Source organism: Bombus pascuorum, chromosome 7 (genome assembly GCF_905332965.1).
Source record: "Bombus pascuorum chromosome 7, iyBomPasc1.1, whole genome shotgun sequence".
In the NCBI taxonomy this organism is placed as follows: Eukaryota; Metazoa; Arthropoda; class Insecta; order Hymenoptera; family Apidae; genus Bombus; species Bombus pascuorum.
Window position 1 is genome coordinate 16,194,791 of NC_083494.1, and position 20,383 is coordinate 16,215,173.

A 20,383-nucleotide genomic window follows, 5' to 3' on the forward strand; every position below is an offset into this window, starting at 1 on the left:
CCAATTGTTTTTGCTTTATTTGCCAGACAGGAGAAAATAATGCAGGTATGTGTAGAGGAAAAGAAAGAAAAAATTACGGAGAAGAGAAACATATCGGAAGTATTTTACTGTTTTCGATTGGCCTACTATTGCCTTTCGTATCGAAACATATTGTTGAAAGCTGAATGGATTCATGGACGATCCCGATGTTCGTCAAATTTTTCAGATCGTAGGTATATTTATGTTATTAGTCGTTACTATTTAAAATTATATAGTTTAGAATTTTGATCATTTTTTCGTTATGCTGCGAATAGAAGCGAAAGCTAGATTCTAAAGACAAAGTCAAGATCCAAGATCAGCCATTATGATGGTAGCAAAATAAGTACATACCTGCATATTTACACTTTGAAAACTAAACGAAGAAGGAAGAGTTTGGTCAACAGTTTATTTGCTTCCCAAATGATGCCTCTTTCAGCTTTCTACATATTTACGATATTTCGCGAATGCTTCTTCTACTTCTTTTGTGCCTCGAAGGAAATCGAAAATAGCTTCATGATGGAATCGTGATCATCCTCGTTTCATTCTGAGAATTCGATCTCGCGTGGCATCGACTTAAAAGTTCTAAATGAGTATGATTCTGTCTTGTTTCGGAAAATCGAATAGTCTTTTTGTGGTGAAAAAAAAAAAAAAAAAAAAATGTGATAAAAAGAAACTAGCAGATAACGAAGTTTGATCCGATTGAGTAAAGATTATCATCTCGATTCTTTTTCGTTCCTCGATTCGAGTCAACGACGAATGCAAACAGATCGTAACGTTATTGATCCGATCATATGCAAATATCGATTTACATAGCTCATCATCGAACCTGAGCCTGCTTTACTCGTAAACAAAGCTCGATTTTCAGTTTGGAAAATATCAACGTTATCGAAATAATATCATATTTTGAATAACAGAGAAAGAGAGTCTTTTAATGACAAATAAAAGGAAATTCTACGTTCTTTGTAAGATACACTGCGACCATCTTTCTTTGATTCATAATCAGAGATACGCCTTTCGTATCGTGGGACAGTTTTTAGTAAACATGATTATTTCAGTTACAATGATTTTAGAAGTACAAAGAATCGGAGATCACGTATCGCATTATCATAATAGATAGGCTATCTAGTGACGTCGGTCAGCTTTCGAAACGAAACTGAAAGCGACTTAATCTTCCTTTTCATCTTAAAGCGTTCATAAATCTACACAACAATTTTGAATGATCGAAGTTGCAAACTGAAAAGAGGATAAGAAAGGAGAAAAAAAAAAAAAATAAAAAGGAAAAGAAAGACAAAACGCATGGGAAATCGATCAAAGAAATTTGTATTTTCTTTCTAGCGTTCTCTATCTCTACATGTCTACATCGATATCGTTTATTCCTTTTCTTCGGGTTTATTGCACAACTTATCAAAAATGAAACATGCTGGTGCCATTACCGCCGTATACAAAGATAAAAATTGACACAAATGTTACGTTCGACAACATGTAATGTTTGTAACATAGTTTGTAACAACATGTTTGTAATCATAGTTGATAATAACGTTCTTCTCGATCGGATAAAAGAACGTGTTTTACAATGTCTTAAGCAATGTTCCATTATTTCCATCAACTACTTCTTATTCAGCAGCGCGAGGAAATATTTGCAGAGACAAATTAAATTCGGTCTACATGAAGATTTTTTTTTTTTTTTTTTTTTTTAGTTCATTTTGGTTTTTTTTACAATTTGTCCTGAAGGACATTTGGTAAAGTGTTATATCTTATTGGTGAAAAAAAATAAAATAAAAATAAATATAACATGTGGGTGGCTACCCCCAGCGGGGTGCCATCTTCAAATTTGCTAGGTTATATCTTTTATTACATGAAGATTGCCATTAATTTTCATATTATCGAATGTGAGTTTACTTCAAAGTTTACTTTACAGTTATAATCGGTAACAAGTATACAGATTTCGGATCTTTTCTGATAAGCGAAAGACGAAAAGATCATTTTTTGAACTTATCAGCACGATGATAATGTCGAACGTAATGCTACATCGGATAAATTGGTCTGCCGGGTCGAGCAGAATTTTTCGTAGAGGGAGTAAGAGTGCTTTGATGGACCGTTTAACGACATCCATTAGCAAAGTTATCGTGATGATCTTTGTGAAAGATACGTTGGTCGAAAATATTAAAGAGTAGCGACGTACATTCGAGGATACTTGATGGATAAGCAAATCTTACCCTTATGATGATAACTTAAACTCAAAAGGTAAGCAGCCGACCATTGTATCTATCCAATTCTCGCGTTATCAACGTATTCGTTGCAATAATCTATATCGTTGCTCGATCCACTTTTTGAACGAAGGTCATAATGTCGATATAATTCGATAAGCCATTAGATAATTCAATAAAAATAGATAAAATTGATGAACGGTAGTCAGATTGTTGACAATCGATCGGTCGACTGCCTCGATTCATCATGGATTTTCAAATCCGACTAGGTTTCCTATTTCTCCTCGCTATCTTTTTTAGCGCTGCCTTTGCGAACCTTTTCGATGCCGGGTAAGTTTTTACCATTACATATTTATGGTTAATAAACACATGTATATCGGTTTCGGTAATACATGTACTTAATGTGAAATATCGTTTATACGTTTTTGGGGTACAGGGAAAATGACATCATGTCTGAGAAGGTATCGGCTAAGGTTAATAAGTTGTTCGACGCGATGTTACCCTCGATTCAGAAATTTATTTTGAGGCAAGGATTAGATCCTATGAAATTGGAGGATGTATCTGAAAAACTGGTATTTATGCTAGCAACTTGACCGAAATCCTTCGAATTTGAACATGGATCATTCTTTTACTCTTATTATAGTCAGGATTAATAATTCACGACAGAACTCTGAATTTATCGAAAGGCTGGCTTCAAGGACTATCGAACGTAAGACGGGCAAACGATATTATTATATCTTACCAAGATAAAAGTCTCACTTTGGATGCTACTTTAGCGTTTGACGTTCTTGACGTAAGGGAATATACCGATCAAAACGGCACAACCATAACCCGATATTTTCTGGCAAGTTACAGAACAAAAACATCTTCAACTTTTTAGGCCAATTACGAGTATCTTATTAAAGACTTGTTGATCACGAAGAATGGAGAAGTTCATGGTCGTCTCAGGGATACGGAGATGCGAATAATCATTGCATTCGATATGAACAACTATAAAGTTTTCCTCACTATGGCCAACATCGTTAAAATCGAGTAATTCTCATTTGTTTTTGCGTTAGCACAACTTTCCATCGTTTTGAAAGTGGTGCGCAGTTTTTAGAGAATATTGAATTAGTTCTAATCGATTAATCTTTATTTTGTTTTCAGCAAACTCAACATCATTTTTCAAAATGATCCGATAGTAAATGCTGCGGCCAAAGTCATTACTACCATATTTCGTAAAAGCATAAAAAATATGGTGAACAAAGAGTTTTGGAAAGTAATGCAAGAATACGTTGATAAAATCAACGAGAAGATTCCGCAACCGGACCCACTATTGGAAAACGAAATTATCTAGTTTACGATTTTATCTAGTTTATTGTGTAACATCTGGTACAACTTTGATGAAAGATTATTTGGTGATTCTCTTCTTCAAATGTAAAAATTCAAAATAATAAAGAGATTTTATATCTTTCTTCGACATGTGCATCATAACGCTATCACGATCGTACATAATGAAGTACAGTGCATATATCCACTCGTAGTTTCAAATTTGAAACGATACATTCCGTCCAGACAGTAGTTAAACGGGAACTTATATTTCCAACAAAATCATCCAATTTTTCTATTTCGAATGTACACTGAGTTAATCGGTTACAATTCACACTTTATTCCAACAACTTTACACACACAGATACTTCCGTTGGTGCGTATAGATGTAAGTTAACTAGAGATTGAACTACAGTTAGAATCCGATCGAGAGATGTGACTGAACTAAGGATAGAAGATCAGTCCGGAGAAGTTGACTGATCTAAGGATGTAAAACCAGTCCAGAGATGTTGACTGATCTAAAACTAAGAATCCAGTCAAGTTCGGTGACGATGCTGCTGTCACGGATTGAATTTCTGCCTGGCACGTATTACGCCAGATACGCGATCCTTGCGAGGTTCCTCGAGGTCTGGGCGTCAAGACCTACCCCTCGTTACACCGACCTGCAAGAAACCCAAGGAACCACCATAAACCGAATCTTTCCAGCTTAACTTCTATTCACACAAGTATTTTCGGTTTATTGATGGTCCTTTGAACGGTCCTTGGGTTTATTGCACGCTCTTGCTAATTACGGAGAAAGCAGATGTGCCCCGCGAAACGGCTGGTTTTTCCCAAGAACAAGGACACCCGTGAGCCACATTTGCAGGAGACTTTCTCCTCGTATTTTAGTCATTAACATTGACTATAACCAATGGGCATCGCGGATCGTTAGCCTCACTTTTCTCCCGAAAAGTGTGAACAACGAATCCGCGTTCTTATTTCAAAAGGGAACACCCACACCGAGCTTTCCTCCTAAATAGTACGAGACGGGTCCAGACAGTTCTTCTAATCCTGCTGCACGGAAAAGACACCTAACTGAGCTATTAATAAACCCAACCGTTTGCTGAACCAATCCTCTGTCATTTAAAATTACGTGACACTGCGGCGGAGGAAAGTTAGCGATGGGTGTATCTAGCTTACGAGACCATTGGATTTGTTGATGACAATTTGGGCTAGGAAAGTGAGGACAATAGTCATTGTTTCTGATTGGATAAGAAGAAGGTTGGTGGACAAGGAAAGATCATAACCGCCCCCGAGAGAAAGTTCCTAGCGGGAGTTACCGTATGTGAGAAAAACCAACTTTCCCGTATCGTCCCGAAGTAGACGCTAAATTTAAGGAACACTTGAAATAAAAGATATTTGTTTGATCTGAATGAAAATGCTTAACTATGAAAATGCCAAGATTTATGGTAGGCCTTTAAGAGTATTGAGGATACGCAATAAGTGTGGACATCTGGCTGCCATCTTGCCTGCGACGTTGGGTGTCACGTAAACTTGAGACTTGCGTTATAAAAACAAGAAGGTTGAGCAATAACACAACTATTAACTTTTTTTTTATCAAACTTTAATATGAATGTAATAATCACAATTGAATATACACTGAAGTAGTACGTATAAATGACAAGTTTACAATTGTATAATATAACGACTTTGTATAGAAGCCAGTGACACTGGTGCGTACGCATAAGTTGAGTACGCGACTGGTCTAAGGGTAGAAACTCGATAAAGAGATGTTGACTATTCTAAAGATAGAGAATAAATGAAGTTTAGTGACGATCATGCGGCGGTGAAAAGTTAGTGACGGGTGTGTCTAAGGACACGAAATGAGCTGATTCGTTAAGGACAATTTTGGCTAGGAAAGTGAGGGCGATAGACATTGCTTTTGATTGGATAATAAGAAGCTTGGCGGAGTCTAAGTCTGGTGGAGCTAAGGGTCTTAGCCACCCTCGAGAGAAAGTTGCTAACGGAAGATACGGAACGTGAGAAAAACCAACTTACCCGTATCTTCTCGTAGTAAACAATAAATGTAAAGGACACTTGAAATTTTTTGGTTTGAAGGACCTTAACTATGAAAATCCTATTGAGGGTACCCAGTAAGAATGTGTAGACATCTGGCTGCCATCTTGCCCGCGATGTGAGTGGCCTGGTCCCTGGTGTGGATTGAGATGTGAGATGAGTCACCGAACGTAACAGTCTTTTTTTTCTTCTTTTTCTTTCTTTTTTACAATTTGTCCTAAAGGACATTTGGTAAGGTATTATATCCTATTTATTGGGAAAAAAAAAAAAATATAAAAATAAAATATAGCATGTGGGTGGCTACCCCCAGCGGGGTGCCATCTTCGGGTTTGCAAGGTTATATCGTTTATGAGGTCTATCGGGTGTTTCCTTTTTAGTCTTCTTGCGATGTTTGTTGTGTTGTTCGTTTCCGCTGCCAGCTGGTCCGGGTGTGTTTCTATTCTTTCTCTTTACCTTCTTGCGAGTCTGGTAATCTCCTCCTTGACCGTTGGTAGTCCCAGGTCTTTCCGTATGTCCTCGTTTCTAACGTACCACGGGGCGTTTACTATCGTTCTAAGGATTCTGGCTTGCATTGTTTCGATTTTGGTTATATGGCACATTGCTGCTGTTCCCCATAGTGGAATTCCGTATGTCCAGATTGGTTTTACGATTATTTTGTATATTTTTAGTTTGCTTTCTGTGCTTACTTTGGACCGGACGTAACAATATGATTGAAAACATTACTGTGAACTTGTTTCTCATGCTCTGTTTTCGTAACACCTACATGCCTTGCATTATTCATTTCATCTTGCTTATTTTTTAAAACTGTTTCTTTATCAGTTAACTTTATGAGTAATGTATGCATTTTAGGTGTCTCATAAAACTTACTAAGCACTATCGTACACAGTTATTCAACGATTTCACATATTGCTTATACAAAACAGCAAATTAAAAGTATATATTAACATCTATTTTCTTATCTATGGCTTATTAGAGTAGGAAGATGGCTATAGATGGTCTTACAAAAAACCAGCCAAGTTCGTTTGCTTGAATGTTTTATGTGACGAAAGCTACCGAAATCTCGGATTTCAACCTCTTGAGGTTTTTCTGACGACTGATTAAAACCAGTCATCGACGGTTCGATGTCGGGGAAGTGTTTAGATTAAACGGCGGACCGCCGCGAACACCGATGCCTGATACGGTTCCTCAGGGGAGGTTTCAAGAGGCTTCTTACCTACGCTAAATACTCCACTGACTCGAAATCCCCCTATTATCCATCACCATCTTTAGAATTAATGCCAACTTCTTATGTAGAAGGTACTGCATGCAAGGGAAGATCTAAATCTGGATTTTTCCTTTCCTCTATAAATATCTTTAAGCTATCTATTAGCCGTCCAAATATGGGATTTTCTTTACGTTTAGATTCAATAAAACTCTCCAACATATTTATTGCTATTCCTTCGATATCAGGAAGGAAATTAAACAACGTGCTAACATAATTAAGCATATTATAAGATTCCGAAGTACTATTTCCTATTGTTTCTTCAAGGACTTTTTTTATAGAAGAAATCTTTATAGACGTATCAGTAGCAGCCCCTCTAGTAATTAAATACTCTCTAGCTTCCAAACTATCAAAAAATGTAGCCAAGTATAATGGAGTTAGGAAAGTATCTTTGCCAATATCCTTGTCTACACCTTTATTTATCAAATCTTCAATCATTTGTTCATCATTATATGCGGCAGCAACATGTAACAGTGAAATGTTAAGCCTGCCAATAAGTGTTTGATCATTGCTATTGTTAACCAACGTTACATCTTGCCTTAGCAAGAAGTCCTGAACATCACGGTTGTAGTTTATAGCAGCTAGAAATAAAGGTGTTGCTCCAAATATATTAACTGCTCTAATATTTGCGTTTCTTGTTAAAAGAAATTCGACAACATTAAGTTTTCCATGAAAAGCAGCTGTATGCAAAGGTGTAGCACGCGCGTTATCAAAAATATCTACATCAATTTTACGTTCATCTATAAAATATTTTACAACATGCAGATGGCCATTTTGAGCAGCAGCATGCAATGATGTCCAACCATCGTCGTTAATAGCTTTAGGATCTGCTTTCTCTTCTATAAGATATTTTATTATATCTAAATGACCATTGGAAGAGGCAGAGTGTAAGGGTGTGAAGCTAGGTTTATCGTCCTCAATTTTGGCACCATGCTGTATAAGAATTTTTGTAATGTCTAGCCAATTAGCAAATGCAGCCAAATGCAAAGGCGTCCATTCTCCTAATTTCCTATTTACTATTTTCCGTAGTCGACGTTCTTCAAGGCTTTCTAAAAACTTCTCGAAATCTTCTAAGTTGCCACTTTTTCTAGCAGCACGTAACTTAGCATGCAATAAATATACATCATATGGCTTAGGCTCTAGAATTTCAAGAACATTTATCTGGCCACTGGAAGCAGCCAAAACTGCTGCTGTTCTGCCAATACTATCTTCAATATCAACCAGATCTTCGTCCTTATTGATAAGAATTTCAACGATATCTGAGTAGCCGTTAAAAGCAGCAACATGTAATGGTGTCCAGGCTGAAGCCCTTTTTGTACTTAGGGAATTGTAAACAATAGTGGACTGAATATTAATTGTTGCTTCCTTATCTACAAATAGTTTAACAACACTTGCGTGACCATTTTCAGCAGCCATATATAAAGGAGTTCTGTTATAGTTATCCGTAGCATCAATAATCTCACTAAATTCTGAATAGCTTTCTTTCATTAGTTTTACCACGTCTAGTATAGCCTTAATTGCTTTATCATAGCCATTTTCAGCGAGCAAGTGCAAAAGGGTAGTGTTATTATAATTGTAAGTAGGAATAGAGTTAAAATTGAAATAAAATTCATGAATTAAATTGCTATATCCACTTGCATAGCTCCAAACAGAAGTAACGTGACTTATATTCTCCTTAGATATATTTCCATTATTTCCTATTAATGTTAGAGTATTCTTTATAACTTTCTCTTCTCTTTCTTCGTATTTTAACATTAGTCTTATTACTTCCTGTACTAATCTGTGAATACATGCCACTCCCCCTTTTTTTGAGTCAATCATCGAATATTTATAGCATAGCTTAACGCTACCACTATCAAACATTTTGCTTGCATGAATCTGGTCAGGAGCAAGATAGGCCATGACATTTAAAACATCTATAGCTTTCATGCCATGGTTTAGATCTTCTTTTATCTTTTCTAAGGTAGTTACCCAAGTTTTTGCAATTGCTACAGTATATCTGTTACTAATATCGAAATTATCCTTGTTAAATAATTCCATTGTGTTTTCATCAAGTTTTTTCAAATAATCACTTATCTTAAATTTTTCACTCCCTCTTTCATTGAACTCTTCGTTCTCTTGATTGATATATCCAACTGCTTGCCTCAAGGCTAGTGGAAAGTATTGTAATCTTTCTGTTAACTCTTCTATGTCTCCCTCTTGTAAACCATCTTCTATTTGTATGGAATTTTTAATAAACATTGTAGCTTCTTCCTGAGTAAAGACTTTTAATGGCATTACATGTATTTGACCTTCATCACCTATATACCAATTCCGATTACGAGAAGTGATTAAAATGTAAGGTATTGCAGCATGAGGAGGTAAAGAGGTTGGTAAAAAGTGTTTAATAACTTTGTACTCTTCAGCGTTGTCGAATATAAAAAGACTTTTCATCTCGCTAAAGTACATATAAACTTCTTCAACAATATGATCAATTTGTTTTTTTTGGTTATTTCCATTTCTATTTTTGCTGATCTGTATATTCAACTTTTCATCTGCTAATGTTGTAAACGATTCTGCTAAATCATGTTGCGTTTCAGATGTTATCCATATAACATTGTTATCGTAGTGTTGAGCATATTCCCTAGCATATTTTCTAACTAGTTCAGTCTTGCCTACTCCTCCCAAACCAGTAACGGCAGTCATTTTTCCACCTTCACTTTGTAATTTATCATGTAAATAATGTAGCTCGTTATCTCTTCCAGTGAACCACGCTACTGGATGTATCATTTTGTGATAAATTCCTTGTTTTGTCTGACTATTTTCTGGTCTATGAACAATTATATCAACCGTTTCACGAACATGTTCTATAGCTTCCATCATTCTTGTTTGTAAACATTCATTCTTAATTGACTTTAATATTTCTTTTACTTTTTCTTTCACCTCCTCTAATGATAAAATGGATTCTTCCTCAGGTTGTTCTACTACTTCTTGACAGTCCTCATTTAATATCTCTGTCAATCCTGATGTGTCCTCTGACTTCGTTGAATTGCTACCATTGCCTTTTTTACTATAGTATTTACCAGCAGTATCAACACCCGTTTTTACTCGATTTTTGTACACTTCTGAAGTTTTGCATTTTTGATCAGATATTTTAATTGTACGTCCACTTTTAAGACTTTCAGAAGCTTTTGAAATATTTTTCATCATAAAACTTTGTATATCTTCACCTATCATTGCACCATTAGTTATTAAGTCAACAGAGATATTCATATTTGGATTATTCTCTTTATACTGATTAATATGATTTATTGCTCTTCTACTGGCCTCTGCTGCTACCTTTTGCATTCCTCTTGTCCAATAGCCGTCAGTATCAGTGATCATAATAAACAAAATTTGATATTTGTAAAAAATCTTACCAGCAGCTTCTGCCAACATATTTTCTAATTCGTCTTTTCCCATACCTTCAAACACGTCAACAACTCTCTTGGCTTTTTTTTTATGACATCTCTTAATAAAATATTTTGAAGCTCTAATGGATGAACTTGCTACATATGATGCCAATTGATTAACCTGCCCTATAAGTTGTACTGATGTTTTCTCCATTTCTTTTTTCGGTGTTTCATTAGTTTTTGATGATACACTTATCTCATTTTCGTAGTTCGATAATGTATTTGTAAATTCCTTGGCAAATGCCTTTACAAATACTTCTAGGCGATCATATGCCTCCTTTTTGACAGGATCCACAGGAATACTATCGCTATCTACTTGTGTAGAAAGTTGTGGCTGTGGCTGCTGGTTTGCTTGGTCCGTATTATGCTCATGTGGCTCATTTGGCAGTTCTTGCATTGTCCATAAGAATAATAATAAATATTAATGATATAGGAATAAATAAAAAATAGAGCAGTATCTCCCGAGAATTCCACGTCCTTTAAATGCTCTTGCTAGATCTGGAAACAAAAGGACGCAACACTCGTTTGCTAATTTAATTATACCTAGATACAATCTTTGCGAATTAAGTTTTGAGGAAAACTAACATCTTATAGCTTTGATTAAACTTTGTGATATATGTGTGAATTTAACGCGTATATACTTGCTATTTTGCATTACATTGTTAAGTAAGGTAGTAATTATATATTTAAAGAGTAGCTGCCATCCTGGATTTCAATGATTTTTCAATATGTTGTAAAGGTCAACATTTTCCGTTGTAATTGCCAATATCACTGTCAGCCATATCGAATCTGTATGAACTATAAACAAAAGACAAGAAATAGATCCGAGTTGAATATCAGGCTGCGATATGGCGGCTGCAAACCAATATCAACGCATACGCTGTCACGGATGCACGACTGTAGGCAGAATTCACTGTGTGGTACAGACAGATTTTTGCAACTATCTGACAAACTAAAACCAAACTAAAACTTACATTACACACAGCATGGGAATACAATACATGAAAAAGTCATCGAAGTCCAAAATAGCAGCAGCTCTGTAAATAATTATCGATTAGGTTCCATTATGTTTTAAATATACAGTGCTGGACAAAAGTATTGGCACAGCATGATTGTTATGATAGAAATGCTTATAACTACTAAACAAATTGATTTAAACAAAAAACTTTTTGACGTATTTATTTATTATCTATTCTAGTTTATTACATAACAAGAGCAACAATATAAATAAAATAATACGCAAAATAATAACAAAAATATATTTTTTGAACATTTTATGGGTGGACAAAACTATTGGCACAGTAGAATATTTACGCTTATAACTAATTACATAATAAACTTCTAATATTTTGTTGGCAGTCCTTTTCTTTTAAGGACTTCCTTTAATCTTCTGGGCATCGAGTGGACTAATTTTTTAGTGAATTCAGGTACAATATTGCTCCATTCCTGCAGAAGAACTTTCTTCAGTTCAGACTTGCTTGTGATATTATGTTTCCTAATTCTTTTTTCCAATTCGTTCCACACGTGCTCAATGGGATTCATATCGGGACTTTGAGGTGGTGTGTTTAATGTGTGGGCAGTATTATATATTATCCACTGACGAACAATATACGCCATATGTTTAGGATCTCGATCCTGCTGAAAATAGAAATCCCTGGGGAGGTTTAATTTTTGAGTACTTTTCAAAAGATTTTGCTTGAGTATATTTAAATATACATATTTATCCATTATCTCATCAATGAATATAAGTTCTCCTACACCCGATGATGCCATACATCCCCACACCATTAAACCACCACCCCCATGTTTCATGGTGGCTTGCAGATTCAGTTCGTCCATCTCTGTGTTGGGTTTTCGCCATACTAATATTCTGCCGTCAGATTTAAAAATATTAAACTTACTTTCATCTGAAAACATGATCTTTTCCCAAAAATCAGTATCTTTCGTAACAAACTCTTTCGCGAATTCCACTCTTTTCTTTTGGTTTATTTTACTGATGTAGGGCTTTCTTCGTGCTGCACGGGCAGAATAACCGGCATCCTTCAATACCCTACGTACAGTTTTGGTACTTACTTCTTTTTCACACTCAGCTTTTAACATCGAAGCAATTTCAGTCGAATTAGTTTTTGGATCCTTCTTTACAATATTTACGATTTTCCTTTTTTCTCGAATTGTTACCTTAGAAGGGCGACCACTCCTAATTTGATTCTCTAGATTTTCTTCACTTTTAAAGCGTTTTATGACTGAACGCACAGTAAAACGACTTCTGTTTATGATTTGTGCAATTTCGTTGTAAGATTTATTCATCTTATATAAATTTAATATTATTTTTCTTTCTTCAATTGTGGTTTCTTTCGTTTTTCTAGACATTATTACTCTTTCTTGGTTTTTTGTTGTTTAATAACTGAAGTCTCCAGTTTCACTGATCGAGTGTTATAATTAAGAAGATTAAAGGAAGTCCTTAAAAGAAAAGGACTGCCAACAAAATATTAGAAGTTTATTATGTAATTAGTTATAAGCGTAAATATTCTACTGTGCCAATACTTTTGTCCACCCATAAAATGTTCAAAAAATATATTTTTGTTATTATTTTGCGTATTATTTTATTTATATTGTTGCTCTTGTTATGTAATAAACTAGGATAGATAATAAATAAATACGTCAAAAAGTTTTTTGTTTAAATCAATTTGTTTAATAGTTATAAGCATTTGTATCATAACAATCTTGCTGTGCCAATACTTTTGTCCAGCACTGTAGTTAGGTGACTGAAAAATCGATGAAATAGTCGAATATCGATTTGTAGTTTAGATCATGTCGAGTTTAGTAGGTACATGCTCGTAGACATCGTGCGCGATAAACCTTCGCTTACCTGGTGGAGAACTAGTCCATGATTCTATTATCGCAGAGAAAAGTTTGAAAAATTCGCCAAGAGCGGTACACTCATCCTAATCGTGTACTTCGTACTAACGATCGTTGGAAACACTTGGAAAGGAAGAAATCGCGATGATAGCAAGAATGTGTATTATGTGTGTGTGTGTGTGTGGAAATGAAAGAAAAACTGGCTTTACTGGCGCAAAAAGAACAAAATGTAAACTGCCTTGTACGAGCGTTCAAGTTATACTGTATGTTAGCAGGCAAAACGTCTCGATACTGTGACTCATATGTTATCTTGATCACGCCCATTTCTTTGGAATGTACATGCCCATTGTCTAAAGATGCCCGGCCTTGGAGCCCGGTAGCGGGCGAACATTATACCGGTTGAACTGGTCATCAACAACTAGCTCCCTATTTATTTCTTCAAACGTCGATTTACATATCTCATCGATCATTCAAGAGTCTCCTTTACTCGTAAATAGTATTCGATTTGCAATGTTGGAAAGTAACAAGAACGTTATCGGAATGACACCATATTTTAACACCGCGAGGGGAGGGGCAGGAAGAAAGACAGACAGAGACAGACAGTTAAAGAGTTTTAATCATAAAGAAAGAGTAATGCCATCTTCTTCGTTAGACGCTCTGTGATAATCTTCTTTCGATTCATAGTCAGAGATGTGCCGCTCGTAGGACGTATTAAGTAAACGTGATTATATAGGTTTCATAGATTTTTGAAATACGAAGCATCGAAGAACGGATATCACGTTGACACAACGACGGGCAGTCTATTAACACCAATCTTAATCAAACACAATCCGTAATTTTATTTTTCAACTATGCCTGCTGTAACGTTCTATTTAATAGCCGACGAGAAGGTAGCGTCAACTGACGTTTAATGCGACTGGCGATAAGCTCCACTTTCGGCTAACCTGCTATGTGCGGCAATACTGCCACGGGAGAGCATTAAAGTTGTTCGAGAGTAGATTATCAATATGAAATGTTTTTTTGAAATCTTACTCAATTTCGATATTGACAATTGAATGGCGGATATAAAATTCTTCGGTTGACAGGTGATGATTCTTTAGTAGACAAATGATAACTAATTCTTTCATAGATAAATGATAACTGACACTTCGATAGACGAACGCTAATTAATTTGCTCGATAACCAAACGGTAAATATTCTCAAACTCAAACTCAAACTCAAAATACTGCTGACTTCTCTGAGTCGCTACATTTATATCCGTCGGAGATGAAAGAAAGTCAGAGTCTTTCTTTTGAAAATATGTGGGAAGATCCCCAACAATGTCAACTGCTGACATTGTTTACAATTTAAATCATCATAATATCGTTATAAAAACATAATATATAAACGTGGTTAATTGAGTTTTCGCAAGATATAGCTTTTAGCGGTTTTAACTGCCTTCCACTTCAAATATTGTAAACACGGTTTCGAATAAACTTTTTAATTATCTCGGTTTAAAAGAATTTATGAATTTTACTTTCGCGCCACGGATCGCGCGGGTCGCGGGACGTGACACCTGCAATATTTTTTTGTAATATACGTTGTGCACAGGAACGCAGCAAACACTGAAACTGAAAGTCATCCGAGGTACATATATACCTACCTCGCTTCCTGGTTGACTCGCTCTCGAAACAGGCAACCGATTCGCTTTCTTCTACGAAACTGAAAGTAATACGATCTTCCTTCTCGTCTTGAAGCGTTCGCGAATCTATACAAACAATTGTCGATAATCGAATTTATAACCTAAAAAGAGGACAAGAATGGAGAAAACGGAGAAAAAGAAGGACGGAATACATTCGAAATCAATTGAAAAGATTTGTCCTTCCTTTCCAAGTATTCTCTATTTCCCTTTACCGTCTACATCGACATAGCCTATTCCTTTTCTTCGGGTATATTACACGACTTATAAAAAATAGAACGTGCTGCTACCATTACCGTCGTATACAAAGATGAAATGTTCAGTATCGATGCGAACGTTACGTTTGACATTTTTATAATCATAGTTAATAACAACATTCTTCTCGATCGGATAAAACAACGATGTCTCAAGCAATATTCCATTATTTCCAGCAACTACTCTTTATTCAACAGCGTGGGCAGATATTTGTAAAGACAAATTCGGTCAGCGTTAACATTGCCATTGATCTTCGTGTTATCAACTGCTATTTTTCCGATAAGGAAAAGACGAAAAGATCGTGTTTTGAATTTATCACGAGCGTCGAAGATGGATACTATATCTAGTAATTTCGTCTTTCGGGTCAAGTAGAATTTTTCGTGAGAAAAGTAAGAGTACTTTGGTGGATCGTTTAACGACGTCTATCAACATCGCCGTGACGCACTTTGCGAAAAATAAGTTGGTCGAAGACATCGAAGAACGAGCGAGCAGCGACGTACATTCGAGAATACCTCAAGGATAAGCAAGAAATTTCACGAGGATAATTCAAACTTAAAAGATATACGGCCGACGACAATTTTAAATCCCTTTTAGTCCAAATTCTGTGTAATTCATCAACGTATTCGTTGCAATAATCTATACCGTTGCTCGATCAAATTTTTGAATGAAGGTTGTAATGTTAATGTAATTCGATAAATCTTTAGATAACTCAATAAAATTGATGATTGGGAGTCAGATTGTTGACAATTGGTCATTCGACTGCATCGATTCTTGGTCTATTTTATTTACTGCTAGCTTTGTGAACTTTGTCGAAAAAAAAAACTGGTATTTATACCATCAACTTGACCGAAATCCTTCGAATTTGAACATGGATCATTCTTTTACTCTTATTATAGTCAGGATTAATAATTCACGACAGAACTCTGAATTTATCGAAAGGCTGGCTTCAAGGACTATCGAACGTAAGACGGGCAAACGATATTATTATATCTTACCAAGATAAAAGTCTCACTTTGGATGCTACTTTAGCGTTTGACGTTCTTGACGTAAGGAAATATACCGATCAAAACGGCACAACCATAACCCGATATTTTCTGGCAAGTTACAGAACAAAAACATCTTCAACTTTTTAGGCCAATTACGAGTATCTTATTAAAGACTTGTTGATCACGAAGAATGGAGAAGTTCATGGTCGTCTCAGGGATACGGAGATGCGAATAATCATTGCATTCGATATGAACAACTATAAAGTTTTCCTCACTATGGCCAACATCGTTAAAATCGAGTAATTCTCATTTGTTTTTGCGTTAGCACAACTTTCCATCGTTTTAAAAGTGAATAAAGTCGAGTCGAGCCAAATGAATTAAATAAATCGAATCAAGTAACGACGAGCAACGCCGAGCCAAACGATGCCGTGCAATGCGATTACGACAGAGTTCATGGCGATGGCAGGAGTCGCAAGCGGCAGGCGTTACCGATGAGCAAGAGGCCAAAAGGCGAACGTGAACGTCGCATCGCATCGTATCGCGTTGTATCGCGGCGCAGTGAGTCCGAGTCGGGCCGAATCGAGCCGAGCCGGGACGATCCGTGCCGACAAATACCGAACCGAGAGCGCAAGACGCTTATTTGGTGACAAACACACGCATTAAAACAATTGTCAAATACCTTTTTGGACTAACATCAATCGGAAAACGAATCATACTTGTATAGCTGTAATATAACGATCCATGTATTAACGAAAATTCCTTCGGTTTCTTAGATACATGATCTTATTAGGAGAATGTATAATCTAAAGAGCAAACGATAAAATCAATTGAAATGCAACGTGTTAACGAACGCAGAAACACATTCGTATAACGTATGATTATTTCCGAATCAGCGAAGGGAAGAAGGATCCGATGGGAAATTGGTACGGAAAATTTTATAGATGAAACAGGAATCTCGGTGAATTCGCGAGTGCCAAGGAGACAGGACAGAACAGGGCAAAGTTCGAATTCGAGTACTAAATGCATATTAGGATTTGAGGCTGAAGTTAAAAGATCGAGTAATAATAGAAAACGAGACGATAGTAGTTAGGAAAATAAAGGAACAAAGGAAAGAAAAGGAAAGAAACTGGAGCGGCGAGGAGAGGAGAGAAGCGGAGAGGAGCGAAGCGGAAAGGAGAGGAGAGGAGAGGTCTGGTAGGAAAATAGTTGTAAAGAATTCTGGGAGATAGACGAGCAGCGTTGTCGAGCAGAGATCGCAAGCGGTGACAAGCGGTGACGAGCGGTGGCGCGCGAAGCGGAACCGAGTCGGACCGAGCGGAACCGAGCGGAGCCGAGCGAAAACTCGAGCGAGACCGAAGCCGAAGCTGAAATCGTAGGCAAAAGCGAAGGAAGGTTCGGACTTGGGTTCTCGGCGCTGGCTAGCGAGCGGATAAGCAACCAGGCGGATCGGCGGCGTATCGCGAGCGAGTACGGCCGAGAACGTGCGCGCGTACAGTAATTGACTTTCTTTCGCCGAAGAGCATCTCGCGTATCGAACTCGTTTGTTGAGGCGAGTGCGCGTCTTCCCGGCTGGACGCGCGCGTGTACCGGCCGTGTATGGACGGCGGCACGCGTGCACGAGTCGAGGAGGAAAAAGCCCTGGATTCGTCTCGCCTGCGATCCTCCGCTCGGCTCGGCTTCACGAGTTCCTCCTCGGCCGGCAGTCCTCGTATCGCCAGGCGTAAAAGGAAGAAGAGGAGACGACAACAGCGACGAAACAGTAACGTCGACGACGAGGACGAGCTCGTCGTCGTCGGTGGTGGTGGCGGTGGCGGTGGCGGTGGCAAAGTACTAGACACCGTCAACGAAACTGTAGACACGATCCCACCGATCAAGGAAGAACAGCACCAGCCAGGGGAACAAGTGATTTCCAGCGAGGAATCGACAACAAAGCAACCGAAAAATCGGCTTTCGCACACCAACGAATCTCAACGAAACGTAACTAGAGGAGGAAGCGGCTCGCGCGCGGCTGCATCCTCACTCAGCTCCGGCAACACGCTTCTCAACCGTCGAGCTGCTAGTAAGCGATCGTCCAGGAGATGCAACGCGAACGCGCGTAGGAACGCGATGACGATGGATCTCCAGAGACTGATCACTGAGGTGCACGCTAGGCCCGCGATCTGGGACCAGAAGAACGTCAACTATCACAATCGCGATGTCATTCTAAAGATGTGGCGAGAGATCGCGAGGGCTTGCGAGGTCTCCAGTGAGTATACGCCTCGCTCTTCTCTCTCCTCTTTCCACTTCCCATTTCCCTCTTCTCTCTTCTTTCTGCCTCTTCTATTTGCGCCTGCGTCGTTGTACGCCTCCCTTACTGCCTCTCTATCTTTCTCTCTCTCTTCCCTTACTCCCTCTCTTCCCTTACTCCCTCTCAATCTCTCACTCTTTCCTTACTCCCTCTCAATATCTCTCTCTTTCTCTCTCTTCCCTTACTCCCTCTCAATCTCTCTCTCTCTCTTCCCTTACTCCCTCTCAATCTCTCTCTCTCTTCCCTTCCTCCCTCTCAATCTCTCTCTCTCTCTCTCTTCCTCTTTTGATCGCATCCCTTCCACTTTTTCTTTCCCTTCTACCGTCACATTTTCAACCGTTTCTACTTGTACCATTCCCTTCCCCACTACCACGTTCCCACGATTGTGTATTGTGTATGCGTGTGTCCTTTTCATTCGTCGATCAAGCTATCGAATAACTGAACGAACGACTCGATCAACTTGTGTGTATACGTACGTGTACACGATACAGTCGTGTCGAGATCAATTACAATCTGAGCATATTAAATTTATTTGCTGGAAAACGGGCTACTTTCTAAGAGCGCATACGGTCGATCGTTATTGCATCGCCATTTCTATAATTTTTTAATTACAGTCGACGCCTACAATTTGTGGTAATATTAATAGTAAGCATGATTTTAATTACTGTTTACACAATATTCCGTCTGAGGTCGCGGTAATTCGAATCCATTGGATTCGTGGGCAAACGATTAAATGTTTGGAGCGCTACAAAATTTTATACTCGACGAAGCAATGTTTTCTTGGCCATTTATTTTTCATAAATTTTTAATTTTATCAATTGTCGTAACAAAGCCATGCGAATACGCATTATTCACGTAGGAAAGTTTCGAAAAATTTGTTATCGTAACAAAAGAATTAACGGAGAATCTTCATTTCCAGCGGACGTCGCAAAATCAAAGTGGAAGCACTTACGAGACAATTTCCGCAACGAATTAAAGAAAACTTATAGAGGAAAATGCGATGGTGGCGCTAATGAACATGACTCAAAATGGGTTTGGTTCAAGAGCCTGTTCTTCCTGCGAGATCAAATGAATTCAAGAGTAATCGGGTGCACTCTTTCGCAAAATTGCTCGGCAGCCCTTCGATCGTCGCCAGAAGAAACGCAAATCGAACCTCAGATCGATATTTTAGAAGGACACGAGGAAACTCAATTTGACGATTTAGACGGTGATTCTTGTCAATCTTTACTCTCTAACGACGATGGTCTTCATCAAGTTATGCCACCGCCTAAGATGAGTAAGATCGGTAGGAAAAGAAGTTTGATGGAAGCGATAGAGAACAATTATTCGGAAGTCGACCGAAAAAGATTCGAATCTCTACAAAAGAGACTAAGGCTCTCGCAAGAAGAAGAAGGAGACGATACTTATCATTTTTTGATGAGTGTTCGAAATCCTCTCAAAAGTCTACCGCTCGATAGACAAATGTTTATTAGATTGAAGATTCAAGAACTCGTTTACAATGAAATCAATTCGCAAAATCAACAGAATCAAACGTACGAAGTTTCACAAGACGTAAAGCCTCCGAGAACAAGAAGTACTAGCGGAACAGCTGGAATCGAAGTCGGACTAGGAGGCGACGTTGGTCTCGCCGCACCCGTTGCAGTTGCCGATACAAATGATAGCAGCAGTGGTGGTAGTGTTGGTGGTGGTGTTGGTGGTGGTGGTGGTGGTGTTGGTAGTGGTGGTGGTGGTGCTGCTGGTAACGGCGATATTGCTGCTGGATCCGTTGGAGGTGAATTAGGGGGAGGACAAACCGTTAACATGTCTAACCACCCTGCATCGTTACTTCACAATTGCACGACAGAGGGCTCCAGCAACAATGCCTTTTTCGGTTAATATAATTTACATTTTAAAATGTAAGAATCGTAATTTTATTAATAGAAAATAAACAATGGTATTTTTTCAGTACCTGTCCCAAACAATTATTTTCACTGCTAATATCGAAGTCACAGTTTTTTTCTAATTCGTCGACTTCGTCGATTGATTTCAGAAACAGTGT

General features: G+C 37.9%; 3 protein-coding genes and 1 long non-coding RNA gene across 7 annotated transcripts; 3 read left to right on the plus strand and 1 right to left on the minus strand.

Moving 5' to 3' along the window:
• Window positions 1-2,207: 2,207 nt before the first annotated feature.
• Window positions 2,208-3,684, plus strand: LOC132908798 (uncharacterized). Its single transcript, XM_060963133.1, has 5 exons — window positions 2,208-2,555; window positions 2,662-2,797; window positions 2,869-3,018; window positions 3,106-3,257; window positions 3,372-3,684. The coding sequence occupies exons 1-5, from the start codon at window positions 2,473-2,475 to the stop codon at window positions 3,559-3,561; spliced, it is 711 nt and encodes a 236-aa protein (XP_060819116.1). The 5' UTR covers window positions 2,208-2,472; the 3' UTR covers window positions 3,562-3,684.
• A 1,467-nt stretch (window positions 3,685-5,151) lies between these two features.
• Window positions 5,152-13,887, minus strand: LOC132908492 (uncharacterized). Of its 4 annotated transcripts, XM_060962509.1 has the most exons (3): window positions 13,150-13,887; window positions 10,939-11,078; window positions 5,152-10,778 (listed from the first exon to the last, which is right to left on the minus strand). In XM_060962509.1, exon 3 carries the CDS (start codon window positions 10,675-10,677, stop codon window positions 6,874-6,876), a length of 3,804 nt encoding a protein of 1,267 aa, XP_060818492.1. In that variant the 5' UTR covers window positions 10,678-10,778; window positions 10,939-11,078; window positions 13,150-13,887; the 3' UTR covers window positions 5,152-6,873. The 4 variants fall into 4 exon arrangements, with proteins under 4 accessions (XP_060818492.1, XP_060818493.1, XP_060818494.1 ...); XM_060962510.1 differs by lacking the exon at window positions 10,939-11,078; XM_060962511.1 differs by lacking the exon at window positions 13,150-13,887 and having other exon boundaries at window positions 10,939-12,419.
• A 2,008-nt stretch (window positions 13,888-15,895) lies between these two features.
• LOC132908895 (uncharacterized) lies at window positions 15,896-16,357 on the plus strand. The gene is made up of 2 exons (XR_009658450.1): window positions 15,896-16,118; window positions 16,206-16,357. It is a non-coding gene; the product is annotated as an uncharacterized LOC132908895 (long non-coding RNA).
• A 64-nt stretch (window positions 16,358-16,421) lies between these two features.
• On the plus strand, window positions 16,422-20,292 carry LOC132908885 (keratin, type II cytoskeletal 1-like). Its single transcript, XM_060963295.1, has 2 exons — window positions 16,422-18,303; window positions 19,265-20,292. Exons 1-2 carry the CDS (start codon window positions 17,655-17,657, stop codon window positions 20,218-20,220), a joined length of 1,605 nt encoding a protein of 534 aa, XP_060819278.1. The 5' UTR covers window positions 16,422-17,654; the 3' UTR covers window positions 20,221-20,292.
• Window positions 20,293-20,383: the final 91 nt, after the last annotated feature.

Bases quoted from the DNA above. Each gene is read 5' to 3' on its own strand.
- LOC132908885 (XM_060963295.1), top strand. From the start codon at position 17,655: ATGGACGGCGGCACGCGTGCACGAGTCGAGGAGGAAAAAGCCCTGGAT. The intron at 18,304-19,264 runs GTGAGTATACGC...CTTCATTTCCAG, and splicing joins GAGGGCTTGCGAGGTCTCCA to CGGACGTCGCAAAATCAAAG.
- LOC132908798 (XM_060963133.1), top strand. From the start codon at position 2,473: ATGGATTTTCAAATCCGACTAGGTTTCCTATTTCTCCTCGCTATCTTT. The intron at 2,556-2,661 runs GTAAGTTTTTAC...TTTGGGGTACAG, and splicing joins GCGAACCTTTTCGATGCCGG to GGAAAATGACATCATGTCTG. The intron at 2,798-2,868 runs GTATTTATGCTA...CTCTTATTATAG, and splicing joins AGGATGTATCTGAAAAACTG to TCAGGATTAATAATTCACGA.
- LOC132908492 (XM_060962510.1), bottom strand. From the start codon at position 10,677: ATGCAAGAACTGCCAAATGAGCCACATGAGCATAATACGGACCAAGCA.